Raw genomic sequence first — 25677 nt, forward strand, 5'->3', positions numbered from 1 at the left:
CAAATTAAAAACTTATCAATTAAGGGTATGAAAACATTTCCGACTCAAATTAGGACTGTTCAAGTTTACAAAAGAACTCAAGTTAAGTAGCATAATAAAATAAAGTAAAATGACATGTTTAGAATATTATGCAACTGAAATAAAAACTCATGTCTCAATGTCACATTCTATTAAAGAATTGTGTTTCGATGTCCTCCAACACGAGGTTCCCTAAAGCAATCCACCTAGTCATCTCCTCCACGAACACAAGGTTCGAAATTATCACATGATCCAAACACAAACACAAGGAGAGTGAATTATCACATTCCTAAACAAATAAAGATAAATGAAGACACATATATAATATCAATATAACAAGCTCAACTTAGCACAATTTGTATAATTTTACCACTCATTATGTAACATCAATTGTCCCAAGGATTTAATCACAAAATCACATTTCACACCTTCACATTAATCATGTGTTCAAAACAACAAATCTCAAGTACAACACAACATCTCACACAATTCATTACCCACCATCATGTAGCAAGTCACAATGATCATTACACATGTGTTATGTAACAGATACACTAAGACTCAAATATATATGCAATGTGGTACTATGTCAGTAAAAAATCTCATCGGATGCCTAGAAATACATGACAAGATAGACCACACACTGGTAAGCCAGGTCACTCTCACTAGGTAAAATCATAGAGAGACCCGTTAGGGTCATGCTGTTTTGCGAGAATGCTCCAACCATGTTGGATCAGCACATACTTAAAAGAGCACTTAAACCGAGTGTATTTACCCCCAAAGTCTAGACTCCGAAGAGTCCGTCAGGGCTTCTCCCTCCTAATTCAAGTTCAACCTAGAAAATATTTTAACAAACAAACTTTATCTATGAACTATATAAACATATGACTCATCAATTGTTTTCAAAATAATTTTAACTTGTCGCGCCTCAAAATGATTCAACTCGTCGGTTTCCCACAATGGACCCATCACAATATTCATTGTGCATTAACTCGTCGCCCTTGAAGGATTTTACAATAGTTTAATTGTATAGTTCATAACTCACAACTCAATGACATCACTTTACACTTCACAATAACATGTATAATCACATTGAGGAACATATCAATCCCACACTTGTTCACAACACATGTCTCATCACACCTTTTCACTAACACATTATCACTTCACACACACACACACACACATCATACAATAGTAATCTTCCAACATTTAAGGCATATAATCATTTACTTATTTATTCAGTTAATAGCATGGAACATGTGATCAGATCATGGGGAACAAAACCCCTTAATCAATTTCAAGAAAACATGCAAGAATCAAGAGTTCTCAAATTTCTAGGTTTCTAACATTCAAAGCCAAACACTCAATTAAACCATTCAATTCGCATCAGAGCATTAATTAACCCATCAAACATGAGCAATTTGTAGTTATCATTGTGCAGACAAAATTAAAACGCATAAAAACACCCCAAAATTAATCTCAATTTGATCCTCTAAGGATCTTTATACATGTTCACTTTAACCCCTATTGCGATATACTCATCTCTTGCCTTTAAGCGAGCTCACATGTGTAGTCTGACAGTGATAGCGATGTATCTAGCGGTTTCCTAAGATTCATCAAAGCTTTTCCTTTGATTGTTTTGCTAGAGTTTTCAAGCATTAGAGAAAACAAAAAGGGATTGAAGCCTCAATTGTGTGAGGGTAATTTCTCTCTCTTAAAATATTATTTCCTATATCCCAATGATGGGAATGTGCAATTTTGAAGGTGGTGTCCAAATTTACAGACGATCCAACGGTTAATAAATCCGAAATTATAGTTTTACTAGATCATATTTGAGTGTATGCGGGGAAAAAAAGGATTTTGGGAGAGAAAAAAGGAAGAATGAATTTGGGAGAAAGAGAGAGCTTAAAATATATCATAAATGTAAAAATTGACCTAATATATTTTTATGTATAGTTAAGATACTATGAGCCTATTATTTACTCTATTTTTATTTTATTTTATTATTTTATAAAAAAAGAACTTTATTTTACTATTTCATTAAATAAATAACCAATTAAAACATCCATTTATTTTCTAAAACATCATTTTACTCTATTTATTTTTTAATACTATGAAACTCTTATTTTAATTAACAAAAAATCTTTTCTCTCATTTATTTAATTTCTAAAACTCTATTAGTTTTTAAATATTTTTTTTTTATTTCTTTTACAAAAAAATAAAATGTTACATTGTCTGATAATGAGTAACTCAACAATAATTACACAAATAAACTCTAATACTATCTTATAATTACGGTTCATACCTAATTCAATCACTAAAGTTACCGTATAAAAATGATCTTCTGCTTATTTATACGGTTAATCATACTACTATGTGATAAGAACAAATGGTCATTAGACCCATTCCAATAAAGCAACAATCATGGTAGCTAAATAATGCAGTTTATACTTTGCATTTTTGAATTAGATGCTTGAGGCTCAATAACCAACATTTCCCTTTTTTTATTATACAAGATGGGTAGCACGCATGAGCAACGTAATTAGCCACAAGCTAAATCCATACACACAAAAAAAAAAAAGCTACGGGTTTCGAAAGTAACTCGTTTTTAATGGAAAATAATGAGTCATGTTAGAGTGTGATAATGATCTATCCGTGCACTCCAACTCCAAGCGACAACAGAAGAGTTTTCCCGTGTGGTATAGCTTTTAAAAAATGTGGAGAAACCAATCATAGGGAAGATGATTTTTGTGCGTAATTTTCTGTTACTTTACACATTCACATGCTCTAATTTTTGCATAAAGCTTCATGCAATTCTTGTGGGGAAGACTCTTCTACATGGATTCTACACAAGAATCAGTTCCTTATACATTTTTTAATGTAAAATATGGAGTAAATAAAAAATAATATGTGCGAACATTTTTTTTTATATAATCTCTTACGGAAAAATATGTATACATTAGTTGGAATGTATATACTTGTCTAAAAATATCTACTTGATTTTTACATTTTCCTTTTTCTGAGTAAAGAAAGATGGAAAACATATTGAAAGGTATATACTTAATGTTATTATTTTTTTATTAGAAGGATTTAAAAGGGAATAAAAAAGTTATTTAAGCTTAATATAAGTTGTCTAAAGTGTAAATGTTACTCTCTTTTTTTTTTTTCTGCAAATGCTCTGTTACTTTGTGGGCTTAAGTAACTCACTCTTTTTAAAGTTAGACTACAGTTTGAAAGGAAAGATCGCTCAATAAAGACATTCAGGCAATTTTTTTTTATGGATATTAATTACTGATAAATAATTTGCATCAATATCACAAAGATTAAAAAAATTTAAATTATAATTTGTGTGAAAGAATTTTTTTTAATAGTAGAATGGAATTAACTTATTTCCAACAGATACCAAAAATATGTCTACTTATTATTTTTATCGATGTTAATCGTAGCATAGACTAATAATAAATAGCAACAATATCTCACGTGTGCTCAACAAAACATTTGGAGATAAAATTATGAGCTGACAAACTACAACTCGTATTTTTTTACTTTTGCCAAGTCAACCAATACTTTTTAACAGAGAATTAATCACGCATGGCATGGGTTGAGGTGGACTACTGCCAAATTGTAGATAGAGAAATGCATATGATTTTGTAATTAATTTTTAATAAATTTCCACTAATAAAAAGTATATGTTATTATTTTTTTTTAATATAATCACTGTATTTTATCAGAATCAAATATGTACTAAAGTATGAAAATAGGTTTAAATAAAAGTAAAAACTACACACACTTACACAGCAATGAATCTATTTAGTTTTAATTGATTAACTTTGAGAAAAAAAATCTGTTCAATTCTTTAAAAGCTTATTTTGAATATATTGCGTGTAGAGTGATGTTATATCTTCTTATAAATACTCTTGTAATTAAATTTTTTTACTGTATTATTAAAAATCTTAAATATAAAAGTAAATATATTTAATGTCTTGAAAATATTTTAGGCTCTGAATTATGATAGCGACTGTACCTTTTACATCATTTCTCAATAGAATCAACGTAGGAAAAGTTCTATTGGTCTCAACATATTTACTTTTTACATTATTTTTTATTAAAAAAGTATTTTTGATCTTGTGTAAATTAGGTGCATTTCTATTCATTTTCACATTAAGATCATGATTATGAGCATTAAAACTACTTGAGTAGTTTCAAAAAGATGTGTGCCAAATGATTTCTAACGGTGTTTTTACTTTTTGAGAAATATTTACTATAAAATTTTACACTTTCATGTATATATATATAGTAGGTTTATTAATTTTATAATAATTTCTTATACCTAACATGATTTTTAATTGATTCAGATTACTTAAACTATTGTATATTTTGTTGTATGAATATCCTTTTTTCAAAACACAAACAAGAAATGTTTACTTCTCCTTACTGCCAGTGCCAGAGCTTCCATTCCTCTCCATGTCTGTATAAAGTAGAAAAAGACCAATCTGGTTGACGAACAAAATTATTTGACTTGCTACTCCTTTCAGTTGCAGTATTCCACCAATTAGAACTTGGTGTGAATCTTTGAAGCTGATACTTCAAAAAAAAAAAACGTGAGATATCCGCTTTGTCGTGTTATGCTACGTAGATTGACACTTATAAGAAACTTTCTAGGAAGAGAAAAACAATGCAAGCTTTACACGAGAGAAAGAAATAAGTTTAACCCTTCCACACGTTACTAAGATTGCTAAAAAAGCAAAAACCAACGACATCTTCGAAAATAGACGGCAAGATAGTGAAGCTTGGCGTCACTCTTTCCCCAACACGCCTCAATATAAACGTGCCCTCTAAGCTCCTCATTCTTATTCATTCCATTCTTGTATAAAAAACCCTCTTACCCTTAATTCTTGATAGACACTATACAACAACACAAAAAACATTCACTTCAAAATTGCAACATATAATAGCATTTCATTAATATCATGGATCGTAGGCTTTCTGTGAAAATAGAAGGAGAGGGAAGTGTTCATATACAAGTTGCTGAACTCCACAGGCTAAGCGAGACAAGCAAAACCAGCACAATGTTTGAGCCTCGTGGACTCAGCAGCATTGAGAAGAGAGACAGTGATGCAGCTGATAACTACTCTTTCTCTTCAGCAACGGCTAGAGCACCAGAAAAGAAGCTGACCCTCTTCGCTCTTCGTCTTGCGGTGCTTGAAAAAGCAGCCACTAGCCTTGGAACTCTTGGTTTCATATGGGCAACCGTTGTCCTTCTTGGCGGTTTTGCCATCACTTTGGACAAAACCGATTTCTGGTTCATCACCATCATACTGTTGATTGAAGGGACAAGGATTTTCAGTAGGAGCCATGAGCTTGAGTGGCAGCATCAAGCCACATGGTCTATAACTGAAGTTGGAATCAACAGTTTCAGGATGCTAAGGTCCTCCCCAAACTTGATTCTTCAAAGTATCAAGAGCCTTTTCAGGCCAATTGTAATCAAGAAGCAAAGGAGAGACATGGTGGAGGCTAATGTTACCCCGAGGCATAGTGATAATCATAATACCATTAGCATAAGGACACCAACTCGCATGTGGATTAGTTCAGATGTTCCACTTCTTCCATATGCTAGATGGTTTTTCCTTTCAAGGCATATCAGCAAGCTTTTGTATTGGCTTCAGCTTTTTTCGGCCATGGCTTGTGTGGTTCTTTCGTCGATGAAGCTCATCAAGCATAATTATGGGGAGGTTGCCAAGGGAGACACTGACAAGAGGAACCGCGAGTCAGCTTTGAATATCTTCTATGCATTGGCTTTGGCTGAGGCTTTGCTTTTCTTGATGGAAAAGGCTTACTGGGAATGGAAGATCAGCTACTGCAAACTGTTGGATGAGGTTAACAAGGAGTGTGGGTTGGGGCCATCGGGGATGGTGTCGATTAGAAGGTTCTTTTATGATTCCTATTCTAGGTGTGTCAATGGGAGCATATTTGATGGGTTGAAAATGGACATTGTCTGTTTTGCTATGGATCTCTTGGCGTCAAACTCACCCGATGAGCAGCTCATTGGAGGAAGAATTCTTCGCCAATTTGCGGTGAGTGAACGGTTTTCTGATGATACCCTTCAGAAGCTTGGAATTTCCATTTCTGTAGTGGAGAGGCTAGTTGAGATGTTGAATTGGACAGACCACAAGGAGGAAGAGATTAGGCTCTCAGCTGCAGAGATTTTATCAGCACTAGCTGGCAAGAAGCAGAATTCTCTCCGCATAGCTGGGATACCAGGCGCTATGGAATCGATATCATCTCTTCTCCAAACTAACAGGAATTGCATACATGCAGCTGATGAAATTGGAGAAAAGAAACTCATATTTGATCATCCCAATTATGGCTACTGGACATTTAACCATTTGGGACTCCTCATTCTGAAGAAACTTGCCCGTGATCACGACAACTGTGGAAAGATTGGAAACACAAGAGGCCTGCTCCCAAAGATCATAGACTTCACACATGCTGAAGAGGGGTTGTTGAAGAATGAGAATGTTACACCATCTCAAATTCTGACGGTGAAGAGATCTCTGCAGCTGGTGAAGATGTTGACTAGCACAACAGGCACCTATGGGAAACATCTTCGAAGGGAGATTTCGGAGATAGTTTTCACAATAAGCAACATCAGAGATATTCTAAGGCATGGAGAGAAACACCCCTTGTTACAGAAACTGAGCATAGAAATTTTAACCAGTCTGGCATTGGAAGAGGAGGCAACAGAAAGGATTGGAGGCACAGGTGGAGTACTTAAAGAATTGTTTAACATATTTTTCAAAGATTGCATTGCTGAAAATCAGAAAGATGTAACCACTGTTGCTGGGGAGGCCCTAGCAATGCTGGCATTGGAAAGCAAGAACAACTGTCATAGGATTTTGAAGTTGAAAGTTTTGGAAAGGCTGATAGAGGCATTGAAATTTCCACTGCTTCGTGTCAATGCCGCTAGAATTCTAAGAAATTTATGCACCTACAGTGGATCAGAAGGCTTCAAACAGTTAATGGGGGTTACAGCTGCAGCACCCACAGTAAGTGTTATCTACCATCATAGTTTTAGGCTAGTAACATGTGAATTTATATAGTATGTTTTTGTTGTATGCTTCAAACTCAATTTTTAACCATCGCACAACCCTGCAGGTGCTTCAGGCAATCATGTCACAAGAAAACAAGCTCCAAGAAGTGATGATTGGACTAGCGGCAAGTGTTTTCACATTCATGACTTCCTCTGAATCAAGCACTGTATTTGAAGAATCTGGGATCACTGAGGCTGAACTGGCAAATAAATTAATCCATATTCTCAAGAAACACCGATATCCTCCAACTAAGGTCCCGAGGATAAGGAGGTTTGTGATAGAGCTGGCAATTTGGATGATGAAAGAAAGAGAAGAAAACATTCATACTTTCAAGGATTTGGGAATGGAGGAGGTGCTGGAAGGTGTCTTAGAGACCACTTCAGAGCTTGAAAGCTTTAATGTTTTCTCTGGTACCGTGGGACTGAACCGGCACAATCTAACAATTCACTCACTGGTTGAGACAGCATTGAAGTTGCTGGAAGATAGGTAAATTAATGAATCACAGAAGTATATTGCAAAAGTCAGTAAACCATGTTGATCCAGAGCAATCATTGTAATAGTACACTTGTACATAACTGTGTGTAAACTAGTAATTATAGTAAATTCTTTTCGAAGGCTGCCATGTTTGCTGGGGCTGGAAAGATAGCTTGACTCAATGATTTATTCATTTTTTTTTTCAGATTCAATGTTATTATTTGAATTGAATTATCCATATTTCCTTTTGTGATTAAATTCATTCCTTCCTGCATTGAAATTAAAAGAAAAAAATCCAAATAATATTAGATTTTTCCTTCTTTAGACCAGACTGACTTGGAAGTAATCTTTTGATTGTTGTTTCTATCCTTGCTCAGATGTCTAACAAGGTTTCACAGTTATAGAAGAGCCGGATGTTGTGGCTTTAGTTGTGGCAGCCAATCAAGTTATTCTAACAATTACACCAAACAAGCAAAAAGAGAAAGGAATCTTAAAGAAATTGACATTATTAACTAAACCAAAAAATTTGAACCATTTTCCCTCTGGTCCACGAAAAACATAATGAACTAGTATAATTCTCTAAAATAAACAAAACAAAACACATTGAAACGGAACCAGCGCACCAAGTGTCAAAAAATAGTCACACCATAGAATCCTCCTAGAACATAGCTCTCAGTCCCTACTCAACTTATTTACAAATTACAAAAGATGTTGTAGAATTTAGACCAACATCCTAGGCCATCACTTTGGAAACAACTCCTGCACCAACTGTTCTGCCTCCCTCTCTCAAAGCAAATCTTTGTCCTGTTTATAAATAAAGTAACTACCGTCAAATCATATTGTTGAATGTAGTCACAAACTAAACAAAAGTTGTAAGTAAAGACAATGCAGAGACAATTTTAAGTTAAATTCTAGACCTTCCAAATTCATCAAAAAGCAATTGCGACACATTAACTTTTAGGGGATATACAACTGAAAAAAAACTTAGTTTCAAAGAATTAAAAGAACATAAAAACTACGCATTTAAATATATAGATTATTAGTTGAATCCACTTAGGGTACTTGCCCTGTAGTCTGTAGTTAGTACTAATTAATAAACTAGAGACAATATGAAACAAATAATATATAGGTGACCTATTGTAGATAATGCAGCATCTTTATGATCTATGTGACATCTAGGATTCAACCTACCTATTTCAAGAGGAACAGGTGATATCAGCTCAAAAGTAGCAGTCACATTATCACCAGGCATAACCATCTTAACACTTTCCGGTAATTCCACCTTTCCGGTAACATCTGCAGTCCTCAAGTAAAACTGTGGCTTATAATTAGAGAAAAAAGCAGTATGACGGCCACCTTCATCTTTTGAGAGAACATAAATCTCTGCTTCAAACTTCTTATATGTTTTAAATGCACCAGGCTTGGTCACGACCTGTATTTTACATCAATAAAAAGTTTAGAAAAAGAAAAAAAAATTGGTTCATTTTCATAAATTGAATTACCCTCATAAAACATAATGAAATGAAATAGTGGTTACAGATTTTCATATGAGCCCTCATGAATTACAAAATTTAGCAAGAACTCACCTTTTCACGTCAAGAATGAAACGATTATCATATTTCCACTACCATATTAAGTTTTAGATCAATGCTGAACATAAATTTCATATGTTAATATTACTTTGCACTTTCCACTCACCATTCCTCTCTGTACATCATCGCGCTTCAGACCACGTAGAAGAAGTCCCACATTATCACCAGCCTTGAAATAGACACAAATATTTAATTATCCATTAATCCAAATCCAGGTAAAAGGAAGGAAGGAAAGATGGTAGTGTGATTTTACTTACTTCCCCTCGATCCAAAATTTTCTTGAACATTTCCACACCAGTTACAGTAGTCTTCAAAGGTCCACTCTGTACACTAAGACTGATAAATACAAAAGCATATACTATAAAGCAAAACAGTCATTAACATGACATGATATATTTGACCTCCATGTCTACCTGTGTTAGTCCCAATACTTCAACCTCCTCACCTACTTTGATGGTGCCTTGTTCAACACGACCAGTCACAACAGTTCCACGCCCCTTCGCAGAAACCAAACATGGTGGAAGGAACACAACAAGCAGTTGACAACATGTAAAGTAAATATAAACAAATTATTTAAGAAATACAGAACAGAATACAGTAAGGCTAAAGAAATGTCATTTTATTAGATTATCATAATATGGTCTCCTATTTTCACCTCTGAGTTAGAAACCCTCCTTCTTTTGTTGAACTTACATTCCATATACTCCGATTTGCTTCTGCTTAGGCGAAAGCCATGTGTTTCTAGAGCTCGTCTCCAAGTTTCCAACCTCTCATTCAACTCCTCCCTCGACTCTCCAAGGAGGACTATGTCATCTGCAAAAAGCATGCATCTCGGCGCTATCTCTTGGATCGGGGGCGTTATGTGATGCAAAGGTACCGATCAAGCTAAAGGGAAAGTTTTATCGGACTGCGGTAAGACCGGCGATTTTGTACGGAACAGAATGTTGGGCGGTCAAGAGCCAACATGAGAATAAAGTAGGTGTAGCGGAGATGAGGATGTTGCGGTGGATGTGTGATAAGACTCGACAGGATAAAATTAGAAACGAAGCTATTAGAGAGAGGGTTGGAGTAGCGCCTATGGTAGAGAAGATGGTGGAAAATAGACTTAGGTAGTTTGGGCATGTAGAGAGAAGACCGGTAGACTCTGTAGTGAGGAGAGTAGACCAGATGGAGAGAAGACAAACAATTCGAGGCAGAGGAAGACCCAAAAAGACTATAAGAGAGGTTATCAAAAAGGATCTCGAAATTAATGGTTTGGATAGAAGTATGGTACTTGATAGAACATTATGGCGGAAGTTGATCCATGTAGCCGACCCCACCTAGTGGGATAAGGCGTTGTTGTTGTTGTTGTATCATAATAAGGAAAGAGTTTGTACTGTGTTAAAAGCTGAAGTCTCTTGCAAGAAAAACTTGAAAATAGTAGATAGAAATGTACATCGTTAGTGACTTTTTAGGGGTGGTTATATTTTTTCCCTCCTTTTCATCCTGATCCTTATTCATGGAGGAGGAGGAAATCAGGGTGACACCAATGTCCAGAAATTGCTTTGTATTATGAATATGATATTTCAATAAGAATTGTTCTGATACACATAAGTTATGATCTTTGTGCTTACCTGAATTGAGAAAACATCTTCTACTGGCATTAAGAAAGGTTTGTCAAGTTGCCGCACAGGATCCGAAATGTATTCATCCACAGCATCCATTAGTTTTAAGATAGCCTTCTTTCCAAGTTCTTCATTAGTTCCCTGCAATGCAGCCAGAGCAGAACCTCGTACAATTGGAATATCATCCCCAGGAAATTTGTAGAAATTAAGCAGTTCTGCAAAAATGTTGTTTGTCAAAAGGATGCACATCCAATTAGTAGAATATATAACAGAAACATTCTGTTAAGTGGTAGATGTAGAATATAAAAGAAACATTCTGATAAGTGGTAGATTAATTTTTCTTCCCCTTCAAATAAAACTTTACAACACTTCATACCACGAAGCTCCATTTCCACAAGTTCAAGCAACTCTGGATCATCAACAGCATCAACCTTATTTAGAAAGCAGACCAATGATGGCACACCAACCTGACACAGGAAACAAGAAAAACACCCCACGTATGTTTTTGATCTTACAGTTTTGGAATGTAATTAGATTTTATAAAAACTGAGTTCTGCTTTTACATATTGACAAAATGAGCTATCAACCTGACGAGCAAGCAGTATATGTTCCTTTGTTTGAGGCATTGGCCCATCAGGAGCAGAAACGACAAGAATTCCACCATCCATTTGTGCAGCTCCAGTTATCATGTTCTGTAATTTCACCAAATGAATTAATTGAAGATGAAGTCCATACAGACACGAACATGTACAGGAGCATCAAATAATCAATCATGCAAAAATAAATAAGATCAGACATTCTTCAAAGTAATGCAATGCATATTCATTCAATTCAATATAGAAGGAAAAGCATAAGGGTCATAATTCACACCAAGAAAATTGACTTGTAGAAATAAATAATAATAACAATAATAATAATAATAATAATAATAATAATAACAATGAACCATATAGATGCTTTAACAAAGTCTATTCCCATTCCATCTAACCTTACCTTAACATAGTCTGCATGTCCTGGGCAATCAACATGGGCATAGTGCCTCTTTGCTGTCTCGTACTCTACATGAGCCTGTAAGATCAAGAGAAGTTTGTAAAATTTTATTACTAAAACTATTAGTTCTGTATCATTCACAACATGCATAATTGGAGTATGGACTTAGGAAAAAAAAAAACAGTGATCTATCTCTCACAGTCGCAATAGTAATCCCTCTCTTCTTCTCCTCGGGAGCCTTGTCTATGTCCTCAAAGGCAATGGCCTTAGCTTTACCTTCTTCAGCTAGCACCTGTTCCACAAAATCAATTCACGTATATATAAATATTGTCAAACTCAAACACAAGACCTGAATAACAAAATGTTTATGCCAAAAAGAAATTGAAATTAAAGGTAGAATTCCACTATTTAAGAATCAGGACATGGAAATCAAGCCAAACCTTGGTAATTGCAGCAGTCAGTGTGGTTTTCCCATGATCAACATGCCCAATTGTGCCCACGTTAAGATGGGGCTTTCTGCAAAAAAGAACAACAACTTCAACAATGAAAAAGAAACACGCATTAAACAACCCTCATAACCAATAGCATGCAAAGGAACAAGAAACAAATATCTCTATCTGCTATCTGTATTTCTATTTCCACATACATACCCAGTGCCTCCACAGTTAAGGACTGATTGAAGGTGAATTCATATATAAAAACATATAATATCCTGAAGGATATACAAGTGCTCAAACTGGTTATTTGGGCTAGCGAACTTAAGTCGGATAATATTTTGCTCATACACAATAATCACTTCTACTTCAAATGATTAAAGGTTGCATTTTTCTTCACGTGCATGATCACATGCACGTAAGTGAATTAATTAACTACCATATGCAAGGACATGTATTCAACTAACATAAAAAAGAGGGAAAAGAAGAAAGAATAAGAAAGAGAAAAATGGTGTCCCTAGTAGTGAAGGAGGGTCTTTACGTTCGAGCGAAAGTGGCTAAGGATCTCCGTAGAGAAACGAGCTCCAAAGGAGGTGCATTATTGCAGTTTTGGGATATGACGGTGCAAGTTCCACGAGAGAGTGAATGGTAATTAGCATTTGTGAAATGCAAAGAGAAAAGGAAGCGCTTAGAATTTAGGTTTCTGAATGCAACGGAAGCCATGAGAATATGGATTATACGCCCTTCACACTGCACTGAAGAATAAGGAAGGAACGGAGAAGAGAATAATAACAACTGAACTGATCATAGTCCAAGTTTGTTACTTTGTTCGTTCTTCATCTACTTGGCGTTATTTTAGCTGACACGTCGTCAACAGAATCCGCAATAATATTCGCAAGAAACAGCCACACAAAAATTTCATCAATATAATGATTTTAGAGATTTTTTTAAAATACTTATCCTTTTTATATATCATTTTTTAAACTACACGTACAACAATATATATAACATTAAATTTTGTATTTATCTTTTTTTTTCATTCTATCATTTATTATATTTCAAATTCAAATTTATTTTCTTTTTTCACTCTTTCCTTCTCTTAATTATATATATATATATATATTACAATTTTTTTACAAGTATAATTTATTTTTTTATTAATATTTTTTGTTCTAAATTGAATTTCAATATGTCCAAATTCTATAATTAGTTATTAGAATAAATAGTTCTTCAAATCTCAAATCTTTCAATTTTATAATTATCATTAACTAAAAATAACATTATATCTATCGTAAAAAAATATTATATCAAACTATAAATTATTAATTATAAATTTAAAGTATAATGTATATGTTTATAAACATTTATTTTTTTATCACAAACTTTAATTATATTATAATTTATATATTAAAAATATTTACTTTTTAAAAATTTAAGTTGTATATACATGTATATGTAATTAAGACTTATTAAGCTTAATGAAAAATAAAATAAATTTAGAAGGTTAAGGGAGCGAGACAAGTATATAACAAGTTGTTTTTAAAGGTAGAGTGGTGACAAACTAATTAAGTCAAAAAGTATTTGTTTGAATTCATATTTTTCAATTGCTTATTATGACTATTTTTTTTTGTTTAATTGATAATAATGTTCTTTGTAGTTTAATATGTATTTGTTATTCAATTCAACTTGATTGATAGTTTTGTTATGTGTTATTAGTGTCATTAGTGGTTGCATAGACGGTAAATAATATTAAAAAAATTGTTAGTTTCACATGTACAAATATGAATTTAATTAGAGTATGTTAGTAATGTAAAATATTTTACACTAGCACTCAATGATTCATGTATGATAATTAAATTTATTAATTTTTGTAATAATTATTTTAAGAGACACATCTGAACTAATTTATAATTGGTTGATTTTACATTGATAATGCATGGAAGATGACCTCTAGAAATTTTTCGTATTTTATATTTATTTCAATTTTACAATTTACAAAATAAAAATAAGCATACTGTGTTCATAAGAGTTTCATTTTCAATTTAAATTAGTATATATAAATTTATTGAGATTGGGAGAATTTCTAAGATTAATGAAAATTGAAAGATATGAAAACTGATGATTATTAATAGACAAATGACCTCTAGGGTCTTTTATTTTATTTTATTTTATTCAGTTCGATCCTTTAACTTTTTAAAAAAATTATATGATCAAATATATTTTTTAAAAAATAAATAACTAAACTGAACCAAAAAGATAAAATAAAGGACCAAATCAAACTTTTAAAAAATAAAGAATCAAAATATCAAGCTAAAATAAAAAAAAATAAGATAAAAATCAAAATAGATCACTTATCCTTATTAATATTAATGAAAATTGATCAAAGAGATAATACATGAAAAGTTCTTTTCAACTAATTTGAAATGTTGATGTGGTAATATTGTATTATTAAATATTACTTATACATGGTTCATGTTTCGGACTTTACATAATATAAATAGATTAAAAGAAAACAAAATTATATATTATAACCAGAAGTCAGGCGTAACAAAAAGAACGTGAAAGCCCCCCCACAGTAGTTGAATACAATTACACCAATCTTCGATAAGAAAAATGAAAAAACATTCAAGGAAAAAATCAATAAATCATGCATAAGCATGGCCAAATAATGGGGACTTCCAGAAATTCTAGTTCGACGGGGTAAAAACACAACAACTCTCTCTTACAGTGAAAGAATATAAGATGAATGCTAGATGATAATCTAAAGATACAGAACCTAAGTACAAGCAACCTATTTCTTTTGTGGGGCATTTTACAAACTAATGTAGTATATTTTGTAGTTACAAAAGCCATGACTCTCTAATCTTATCGATTCTGACTGTTTCTGAAAAACTTGAAATCCCAACGTCGCAGTAAGCCGTTCAAGACATGACCTGTTGGATTCTTAATAACAGTTAATGTGGCTTTTGTATTGTGTGAAATGTCAGTGTCTGATGAACTTTGTAAGCTAGCAGAACTATCATTACCAGTAGAAGCACTTTCTGTATCGCCAGACTCGGTGACCGATGAAGTGTCCAATGGTGGTAGTGGTGATGATGGTATTTTGCTTGATGAAAGACTTGTTACAGGACTTGGAATCACTGAAATGGAATTTGACTCAGTTTTCAAGGGCTCCAATGCATCAGATGAAGTGGAAATTGTTTTATCACTGTGGTTGAGTAAAGAAGATTCTGTCTCCACAGGTTTGGAAATCTCATGTGAATTAGAAGCATGTGAGTCATTCTTATCCGATGGCTCTATAGACATGGTACTACTAGCACTCCTAACAGGTGGTTGTTCTACCTCTGGAATTCGTATTTCCCGGTCTTTCAATGAATCTATCACTGCTTCCGTGAACATCTGGATAATATGCATGAAAATCCATGAAAACCAATTACGCAACTTTCAGTGTATAACATCATGCATTCATAATTTCAATTTATCTTATGCGATAACCAACAAGTTGACTCACTTTTTGTTCTTTCTTTGCACTAGATGGACAGCCTGTAAAGTCATCAAGTTGAAATTCCACAAAGTGGTCATCATCTAGATCGGTTGGAACGAGGGGACTATAGAGACGACCATTTGATAATTCAAAACTAATCATTGTAGAAGATGATGAGGAAAGATCATCACATTTCTGTGCCTGTTGTGCAAAACATCACGCAAAATTAGTGACTATAGTTCATTTGAGTTTGATCACCTAACCAACTCCATTCAAGTTAGGCCTCTGATTAAACATGTTTATTACTCATATTACTATCTATTACAGATTACTGTTCCTGTCTTTATCCGAAGCTATACATTTGAATAAATTACATTATTGAATCATGAGAGAGTTGAAACTCGGGTATTGGGGACTTCTGGTTGCACTAGTAATGGTTACCCACCATGCACATGCAAAAAATAAATAAAATCATGTTCGGTAGAAATATAGAAATGAAAACTTATCTGAACACAAGCTCCCCCTTTTTAATCTTTTAACAGTTAAATGAAAGATGATCTACAGGCTAGTGACACTCTTAAGTCTCAAGTCTCAACCCATTATAGCATTCCCATTCTTAAAGTCTTACCAACCACCACCATCTCACTCAATACATACTGCTGAGAATGTTGGACCACAAATATGCCATGGCATAAATGCCATAACGTACATCATTAATTTACTATTAATATGGAGAAAGAACAAAATATAATTCAGTACAAAGACACGAAAAAAGATAAATCCATACCTCACAGTCGAGATGTGCATCTTTTGAAGAAATATGTGATGGAACCTGAGAAAGTCAAAACAATAATATCATTCAAGAAATAAAAATCTTAAAAAACCAAGAACCACATCATGTCATAACAGCTCAAATTACCAATCTTCCAGGACTATGCAATAATTTTATAGAAGAGAATATATCATATGAACAAAAGGACCAAATTACATTTTATATTTATCACATGAATATTAAATTTTCCCTGCTTCCAGTTCCAGACATAACTGGTATTGCAGGAAGCACCAATCAACATTTAATATTTATTGTGTGAATATTTTCTCAGCAAGCTATTTGCATGATATTCTTAGTTCTGACGGTAAACTTAGAGCAAATAAATACAAACCTCCATCCTACTCATTGGTTTTTTTGAACGGACGTGCTTAATGTCTTCCACAGTACTGCTTGTTGATGTTTCTGCAATTAACAAAGAAACAATTTAAGAGATTTGCATTAATAGCAAGGTTACCAAATGCAAATTCTCATGGATACCAATTCAGAAGGAATAGTTAAGAGACATGGAGTACTTGAATCATGCCTTTGTTTTGGAATGATGGTTCATTGCCAAAGTCAAATTCATGCACAGATCTCCAAACATCCTGTGTAGGAAAAACATTTAACATTTAAAATAACGTTAAAGAATGGAACTTTGTATTTTGATCAAAATGGAACCAAAGAAATGCATGGTGAATTTACCTTACCAAAGTAATCATTCATAATGTCAAAAAATGATTCCCCAAGCTCATCTTCAGGAGGTTGTAAAACATTGTGAAAAAATATGTTTACGGAATCAAAATAATACTGAGGACGCGAAGAGTTGTGATCTCCCTCAAATTTAATTATGTTTTTGTCCCCCTACAAAGGATAATCGACAATATTATAGATCCAAAAGGTCAGGCATGCGAGAATGAGTAACCCAAATTCCATAAATAACGGACTAAAAGGAGAATAAAAATTTAGTGAGTAAAAGCAAACATTTCAAATTCTTGCAAACATATTTACCATGTAAGCCTCAAGTATACGATCTGAGTGATGAGGACGAATAAAATCATCATCAATGGCATGCCCTACTAGAGCAGGAACAAAACAAGATTTTGCTACCTGCAATGCCAACAAATAATGAATGAATAGAATGAAGAATATGAAAGTGCAAAAAACCAAAAGAAATTCAATATGGTAAAATTTCCCCCAAATAGTTTTTTTTCTGTAAAGTCTTGCATCTGATTCGGATTTTTTCCCCACTAAAGATCTATTAAAGAAAAAAATAATGTTATTACATAAGCAGGGGAAAATACAGGAGAGAAAATTTCTACACTTTTGAATGCTCATAAAGTCGTTATTTTATATGTTTAGGAGGACAAAAAATTGTTCACTATTTTGGTTGTTTTGCCTCTGTCCTCCTATACTTCATGAATGATCACAAGCACGCAATCTAGAAAGAAGATTCTAAACAATGAATCATCCTAATTCCTACCATTTAATTAAAGTTAAAGAAGTTCACCAGGTCCAAGAAAAGTGCAGTCATCGTTGTCAATAATCAAAAAGAATCATGATGCACATGATAAGCCACAAAGTTTGACAAAACCAGAACCAGTCAAATTGTATCACTCTACCCTACGTCCCTACCAGAGAAAAATTCCTCTTGGTTCAGTTTTTAATTCCAAACTTTTAACTAGTTCAAACGTATTTGACTTAAATCATATAGCATTGATTTCTTGACAGGGAAAGTTTCCTTCACACATGATAATTGACTAACTTTAAAAAAAAAAAACTCAGCACAAATATGTTAATAATATATTTATGAGTTGCTGAGTAAAATTACAGTCATATGACTGACAAACTAATAAGTGTACACTATTTCCAAAAAAAAAAAAGAGAGAGAGAACAAAGTTTCCACAGACCACAAGTGTATCCATTTCTCAAATTCAAGCTAAAAATAAAATGTTTCTTAAGCAATCTCAGGTTCAGATGCTGGATTTGAACTGAAGTTATATCAAACAAATAATGAGGAAAAGCAAAGGAAGAAAGTTCACTAATTATTTTTCCGTCAAATTATTCAATCATTACATACAGACAGGCAAATAAAAGTGATTTTTTTTCGTTAAACAAAAAAAAATCAAAAGGAAAAATAACCTTAACGGTGTTCAAGTCTGTTATGTCAAATTTTGCTTTCTTCTGGATTGTTTTTCGCATGTATTGAATTGCAAACTTCACCTGTAACAGGAAGAACCAAATATAAATGGAAAAATCGTAGGGCAATGACAATCTATTCTCATAAGAGAGAAACAAGGGCCATGAAATCAGATGCTAGCCATGTGTATAAAGTATATAAATATTCATTGAGAGGGCTAAAGATACTCATATGTTGCAAATTGCAAACTACAAATATTCACAGACCCCTGTCAAAAATAGCAATCATTCATCATAGGTGCTACATTACTCCATAATAAACTATAGCCTAGGTCAATTACTTTTAAAGAAATAGCTTATAAAAAACCATCTTTACAACATCCTTGTCACTCATCACAAAACATGTTTATGAACCTAATAGATGTCTAGAAAAGCTATAAGTTCCAGCCTGGATGGATAGGGACCTTCGTTGGTATTAAAATAAACCTCCCCCAATCTAACTTTCGATCATAATATATGGTTGGTAACAAACCACAGACTAAGCCTGAAGGTGATTTTAATAACCTCAACATAAAGAAGCATTAAAATATGAATGAGATTATAGATTAATAGTTTTGGTTAGATTAATTCTATAAAAAAGTATTTCTCATTTCCATCGAAAAATATAACGCACTCACTGTGAATTTTGGCAGACGGACTCTATATGTATCTACAAGTTCCATCATTAAATCAACCAAATCAGAGAAGGGACTGTCTAAAACCATTCCTGCGATTGAAGGATCCTCAGCTCCATACATAAGGCTGCAAGGAATGACATCATTAATGGCAAGTACGAAGTGATATACACTGGTAAGACTGAATTGCTAAACAATCAGGGAGTTTACAAATTGACTTTAAAAATTAAGAAACACATGGGTAGCACACTGTTAATGAGGAGAATGTGTTTTTGGTAGGAAATGATTTGAAATATTCATTGCAGAAAGGCATAAATGCATACATGAAAAGCAGATCATTTCCACAAGTTAAGTGAAGGTACTATGAAGGTACTATGAAATGCTTCATACTCAAGTTAAGGTTGCATTCTGCACTCTGCAGACAACCCATTAAGGTGTATGGCATATCTATGATTATCTACGAAATGCCATACACCTTCTTTTACAAGTTAAGGTCGTGTTCAGCTACCATTTTAAGGGCTGTGATCCCTTCATTGTTGTTTTCAATGCTATGATCAATTGATCGTTATTAACAATTACAAAAAATCATAATGAAGTCTTTCTTCATTTATTCACCTCAAGCCACACTGGCTCTTATTAGAAGAGGATCACAACAATAAGGTCAAGTATGCAGTTTCTATTCTTTAACAAACAAATCAACTTATTGATAATTAACTATAAGATCTGGGTAATAATGGACCATATTACAATATCCTGATACAACCCTATGTACCACCCCTGCCTAGGAGACATTTCTTCAACCTTATTTACAATGTAAGGCCGAATGAAGAAGTGAATCATGAAATATTACCTAGTCACAGCACCCATTGAGCGTCCCCATAAGCCAATCAGAGAGACATTTCCATCTGCCCGCAGATAGTTGACCACTGCCCTCAGATCATCCTTCTGAAAACAGCCAAGAATGTTAAATAATCTTCATAATATAAAAAAATGGAAACAAAGCAAAATAGAAGAAATGCATATGCAAACTCACAATGAAGTACAAACACAAGCATTTCATTTCTACTGTGATGTAAGAAATTTATTAAAAAGAAATGAGAAGTATCCTGCCTGAGGCACATCACAAATTTTCTGCCAACAGTACTCCAACATACATGTTACCAAAATTAATTTGGACTCGTTGATAATACTTTTGGATTAAATTTGCGAATATGCAAGTTTGTTTTCTTCTACCCCTCTTCACTGGATTATCTTACAGTTTTTTCAACAAGCCTCTAACACTCCTCTCCTCACATGATCAAACCACCCTGGGTAAGCTTTTGTCAGCTTCTTCTTAATAGGTGCTACTCTAACTTTCAAAAACTCCCATTTTGTATGTCACTGCACTCATCCACCTCAATCCCTGCTATGCTTTTTTTCTTCTTTGGCTCTTCTTGCTGCTTCAATGTCCAATAGGCAACTTTCACTATAATAAAGCACTGATGATACTTATCCAGCAGAAGTTTTCTTTTGAGTTTGGTGGCACTTTGTAATCACAAATTACACATAAAGTGCTTTTTCCATTTCATCCACCCGTCTTCAGTCCCATGTTTTACATGGCTATTAATCTCCCTATTGCTTTGGAAGATGAATCCTAGATACCTAAATCATGCAAATTGTGCCATGATATTATCCCCAATTATATCAATGATAATGATACAACTAAATATTATTGTATGTTTCAAACAGTTAATGAGCAAGCACTTACTTCATTCCAACCTAGAGTGACATGCTCTCCTCCAGAGATTCCTGATCCCGAGAAATCCAGAGTAAAAACTGTAATATTTGAAGGAAGTAAAATTAGAGCAGCTTCACTGGCATCAACCCTGCATCCACTGCCATAAACATTGCACAAAATAAGCAAGATAAGTACATTTGATAAAAGTCTTATTAGTTACTTCTGCAGTTCTTATTTTTTGAGGTAAATCATCCATTATATTTGTTCATATGCACAAAGAAATGTAAGATAATATACTTTTTAGTCAATAAATATTTAAAAAAGAAAAGCTTTGAAATTGGCGTTGTTATATTGAAAATGCAGCACCATATCAAACTAATTGCATGTATACATTTATAAAGACATAGTTGAAAAGGAAAAGGTTTTGAAATGGGACTGTGTTAACTTCTAGTTATACGTTTTATAGTAGTAAGATGGTAAGAAAGGTGAATATAAACCAACTTTTGAAATTGATCAAAGTGCAAGTTTAAAACGATTAACCACATCTTCTAATAATAAGACAAATACACATATTATTTACATTAAACCATTATAGTGCTTTTTCTAAATTAAAAAGAATATGTTTAAAACCGAGAGAAAATAAAATAAAAAAAAAAAACACACATCTTCAAAGCAAAGTCTGAAATGTCTAGAAGAAAACTTTGTTGTTTGAATAAAACTCTTTTAAGTTTGAAGCATCAACTGCATGCTAACCAAACAAATTAAGAAATGCATATTTGTCCTGCAGTCACCTGTTTCCATGGCAATATATCACACATGGCAGAGGCTTTCCATCAGGACTGACTATAGGCATGTAATGGCTGCATTGAAGAACATCCCCACGGCTGTTTTTTATCTGCAGAATATCAAATATTACATGACACTGATAATTCAGGTCATCAACTCAACTAAATAGAATATAACTTATAATGCTTATGATGAAAACAAAGAATGGCATCAACAAAAACTTTGCAAATGAATTAGATCATCACATGCATACATTTTATATGTTATAACTTAAATAGAAGTACTATGCAAAAAAGGAATCACCATACTAATGTTTTAAATGTGACTAAGCAATCCTTCCATGCTGGCATGCTAGATAAGAAATCATTCTTGTGACAGTTCTCCAAAAGAGCAATCACATAACTTGGAATTGGAACAAATTATGAAACTGAATTTCTTTCAGAGGGTAAAGGTTATGGCTTCAAAAGTAGAATCCTTTTCTAGCATATGGTTGACAATTTAGTTATTAACTATCAAATAAGATAAAATCAATCATTCCTGGATCCAATGCTTTTACCAACAGAATTTTAACTATACCTCCACGTCCTTCCGTTGAAACCATTTCCCTTTTAGCATGAACTCGTGATCCAATAAATCACTTTTTGGATCATATTCAGCTCTGCATGCCAGTAACGGATACAGTCATAACGTAATAGCACAATAGTTTATGTTAAATTTGAAACAAAAATACTTCAAAAAAAAAGTAATGAACCATGCAAATAACAGAACTCGATGTCAGTTCATCTTATGACATAATTGAAGAAAGAGGACATCAAGTATGTAGCTATTTTGAAGGGCTTATATATCACATAATAGAAATATGTCAAGGCACTCAGCTTCACCTGGTATCCTCAAAATTAGAAGGATGTTGCGACACTTGAAAAGATTTTCAAGTTTTTAACTTGCATGATATCTCCATTACCCTTCTTACTCTTTTTTTTTTTTGGGGGGGGGGGGGGGGCTAGTGTTGTCGAGATTCAGATACATGATTTGCAGATCTCAATTTTTCAGAACACACAAAACAATAGGAAGTTGTTATAGTAATACTATGTATATATTATAAAATAAAAACTATTTTCATATGTTTGTTTGTATGGAAAAGGAAGAAATTTGCAGAAAAAGCTTGACGTGGCCATCGGTGTTTACAGTATAGGTACCATGAAAAGGATTACAGACTTACAGGATACTCACATTACAGAAAAGTAAGACTTTTAAGGTAGCTTAAGAATAGATCTCAAATTTCCAACCAAACAAACAACAAACCAACTTAACAGAATGAGCACACTGCACACCCCCCACCAAAATATAAAGATAACTCCATAATTCTCATGGAAATAGACTAATATCTTTCCTTGTGGAAAAAGATGACAGGGGTGATTACAATTATACTAAAAATCAATAAGAAGCATAAGCAAACACCCAGATGAGAAAGTGAACAAAAAGAAAAGAACTTTGACTGAAAAAGTTGATCCAAGCAGAGAGAGAGGAAGAAGGAGAAAAGATGGTGTGTACCTGGGTGGGCGAATGATGAAGTTGACAAGCGGTTCCATATTTAGAAACGATCAGAGATGGTATGGTTTCAGCTGTTGAAGCAAACTAAGATATAAAACATTTGAATTTTGCAATGAAAAGAAAGAGAAGAGAAGAGAAGAAAGAAAAAGGTGTTGAAGGAAGGAGAGAGAGGACTTGGTTATTAGACAAGACAACTGTGAGACAAAGAAGAATGTAACAGAAAGAAAGGGACCGGAGGGAGCATGCTTTTGTTTTAGTTTTTCTTGGTCTTTTGTTTACTTCCATTCCAACTGTGCTCCTTCTTTTTCTTTTGTGTTGGAAATAACAAACCAAAAGAAAAACGAAAATAGAAATGATAATAATGAAAACGTTGTTCTTGTTGTTGTTGTTGTTGTTTTCAACCAAGTCTCGTCGTCACCTTGCTGATGCCAAACTTCCAACTGAATACGGACAGTATCGAAGCTGGTGTTGCTGGCCGAATGAACTGATCAAAAATAGTGTGTCATCCGCCACCAGCACAATGCAAGAATAAAATACTATTGTATTAAATCATTAGTCCTTTGAAGAAAATTAATTTTTTTTACTAGTTTTAAGTATTTTTTTATATTTTAATCTATCTTTTAAACTTTACATTTGATTAAAAAAATGCACAATGCATGTTAAATCTATCTTTTAAATTTTACTTTGATTTAAAAAAATCACAATGCATGTTAAAGGTTATTTGTCCATGCGCTGCGTCTGCATTTTTCTAGTTTTTAGTTATTTGTCCATGCGCTGCGTCTGCATTTTTCTAGTTTTTAGTTGACATGAAAAATATAAGTTATAAAATGATGGTTTATTGGGTTGAGAGTTTGATTTTTATGTATTGACACTGTAAAATAAAATTTAAACCGTCGAAAAATCAAAAATTAATTTAAAGAAGACTTTTAGAAAGTTTATTCCATTAAAAAAGGTTATACATACTGATAGGGGCTAGTCCAATGTTAAATCATTTGTAAATAGATAATTTATTTGTAATGGTATTAGAAATTTAATTTAATAATGTGTATGAATTTAATTTAGATATGTTTACAGTGCAAAAGATTATACACTCACCCTATAATAAAATTATAATAATATGATATTTCTATTGAATTAATATGTCACTCTTAAAATATGTCTTCATGTTACTTGATATCACTTCATGCCATGCATCATATATTTTTGAATTGGACGCTGCCAGACTTGTCTTCTAATGATGGGTTGAAAATTATGATCATTCCCACTTAGGAGTAGATTGGCAGGGGCTAAGCGGTCAGAAATTAAAAAAAAAATCCAATTTCTTATTTCATGTAACTAATAAAAATTGATCAATTTAATTTAAGAACCTAACGAATACTAATAACTTTGGTTAATTTTTTGCTTAAAAAACGTAGGTTAAATTTAATTCAAATATAAATTTATATTAGTATGAGAGGAATTGAATCTATAAAATAAAATAAGAACATTAATAAATTTGTATTTTGATTTTTAAAAAACACTAAAAAAATATAATCCGTCTCACTACTTTTGTTGGGTTAAACAAGTCAGCTTACAGATCTCAAGGAATTCTATCAAGCTTAATTTAATATAAAATATAGTATCTACAAATAATAGAAAAAAATAATTAATATTAAATTTCATATGGAAAACTTAGCAAGTGTCCGTATTCTCCCCCACTTAATATGCACTAGTATTGGTGATGATGTCACAAATAGTAGTATATTAAGAGGAGCCGAAGCCATAGATTTTTGGTCAATACGAAAACAAAACATACAGCGGCATGGTTTGATTTAATTTTTAATATGCAGTTTTTATAATTTTTGTTTTACTGTTTTTGATTGGAGCGATTTTTTTTTAGTTTTTTAAGTGGACTTGGTGGTCTACAACCCTTTAATAAAAAATAAAAAATAAAAAAAGAAAGAATGATTCTGGATTTAAAGATTGTAATGTAGCAACCTCCCGATGCTTTCAGAATATAGCCATTTGTCAAATTATGGTAATTAATTATTGATGTCCATGTTATCTAGGAAGCCGTGACTTTAACATCATGAAAGTAAAAAAATAAAAAACATTGGCATGTGAGAAATCATAAAAGTGCTAATCATGATTGAGGTTTGGTTTCAATCAACAATCATACCTTTTTTATTTTAATATTTTCTCTTAAATTTCAAATAAGAATTAGTAATATATTGATACAAGACTAATATTAAATTGATAAAGCACAACGTCAAAAAAAATTTGATAAAGCACTAATAGTACATTCATCGTAAAAGTGTTTCATAAGAATCAGT

At 33.0% G+C, this 25677-nt stretch overlaps 3 protein-coding genes across 3 annotated transcripts; 1 reads left to right on the top strand and 2 right to left on the bottom strand.

Annotated features, from left to right (window-relative positions):
* Nucleotides 1–4897: 4897 nt before the first annotated feature.
* Nucleotides 4898–7844, top strand: LOC114375003. The gene is made up of 2 exons (XM_028332734.1): nucleotides 4898–7067; nucleotides 7177–7844. Exons 1-2 carry the CDS (start codon nucleotides 4992–4994, stop codon nucleotides 7600–7602), a joined length of 2502 nt encoding a protein of 833 aa, XP_028188535.1. The 5' UTR covers nucleotides 4898–4991; the 3' UTR covers nucleotides 7603–7844.
* Nucleotides 7845–8066: 222 nt separating this feature from the next.
* LOC114374200 (elongation factor Tu, mitochondrial-like) lies at nucleotides 8067–12990 on the bottom strand. The gene is made up of 12 exons (XM_028331814.1): nucleotides 12748–12990; nucleotides 12213–12288; nucleotides 11972–12064; nucleotides 11776–11850; nucleotides 11370–11474; nucleotides 11159–11249; nucleotides 10792–10997; nucleotides 9592–9675; nucleotides 9436–9501; nucleotides 9285–9347; nucleotides 8778–9018; nucleotides 8067–8390 (listed from the first exon to the last, which is right to left on the bottom strand). The coding sequence occupies exons 1-12, from the start codon at nucleotides 12927–12929 to the stop codon at nucleotides 8320–8322; spliced, it is 1353 nt and encodes a 450-aa protein (XP_028187615.1). The 5' UTR covers nucleotides 12930–12990; the 3' UTR covers nucleotides 8067–8319.
* A 1840-nt stretch (nucleotides 12991–14830) lies between these two features.
* On the bottom strand, nucleotides 14831–23828 carry LOC114374199. The gene is made up of 14 exons (XM_028331813.1): nucleotides 23366–23828; nucleotides 22391–22472; nucleotides 21820–21923; nucleotides 21059–21185; nucleotides 20162–20256; nucleotides 19315–19438; nucleotides 18641–18721; nucleotides 17510–17608; nucleotides 17204–17362; nucleotides 17046–17106; nucleotides 16854–16924; nucleotides 16478–16522; nucleotides 15718–15891; nucleotides 14831–15605 (listed from the first exon to the last, which is right to left on the bottom strand). The coding sequence occupies exons 1-14, from the start codon at nucleotides 23401–23403 to the stop codon at nucleotides 15072–15074; spliced, it is 1794 nt and encodes a 597-aa protein (XP_028187614.1). The 5' UTR covers nucleotides 23404–23828; the 3' UTR covers nucleotides 14831–15071.
* Between the last annotated feature and the right edge of the window lie 1849 nt (nucleotides 23829–25677).

This window comes from Glycine soja, chromosome 11 (genome assembly GCF_004193775.1).
Source record: "Glycine soja cultivar W05 chromosome 11, ASM419377v2, whole genome shotgun sequence".
In the NCBI taxonomy this organism is placed as follows: Eukaryota; Viridiplantae; Streptophyta; class Magnoliopsida; order Fabales; family Fabaceae; genus Glycine; species Glycine soja.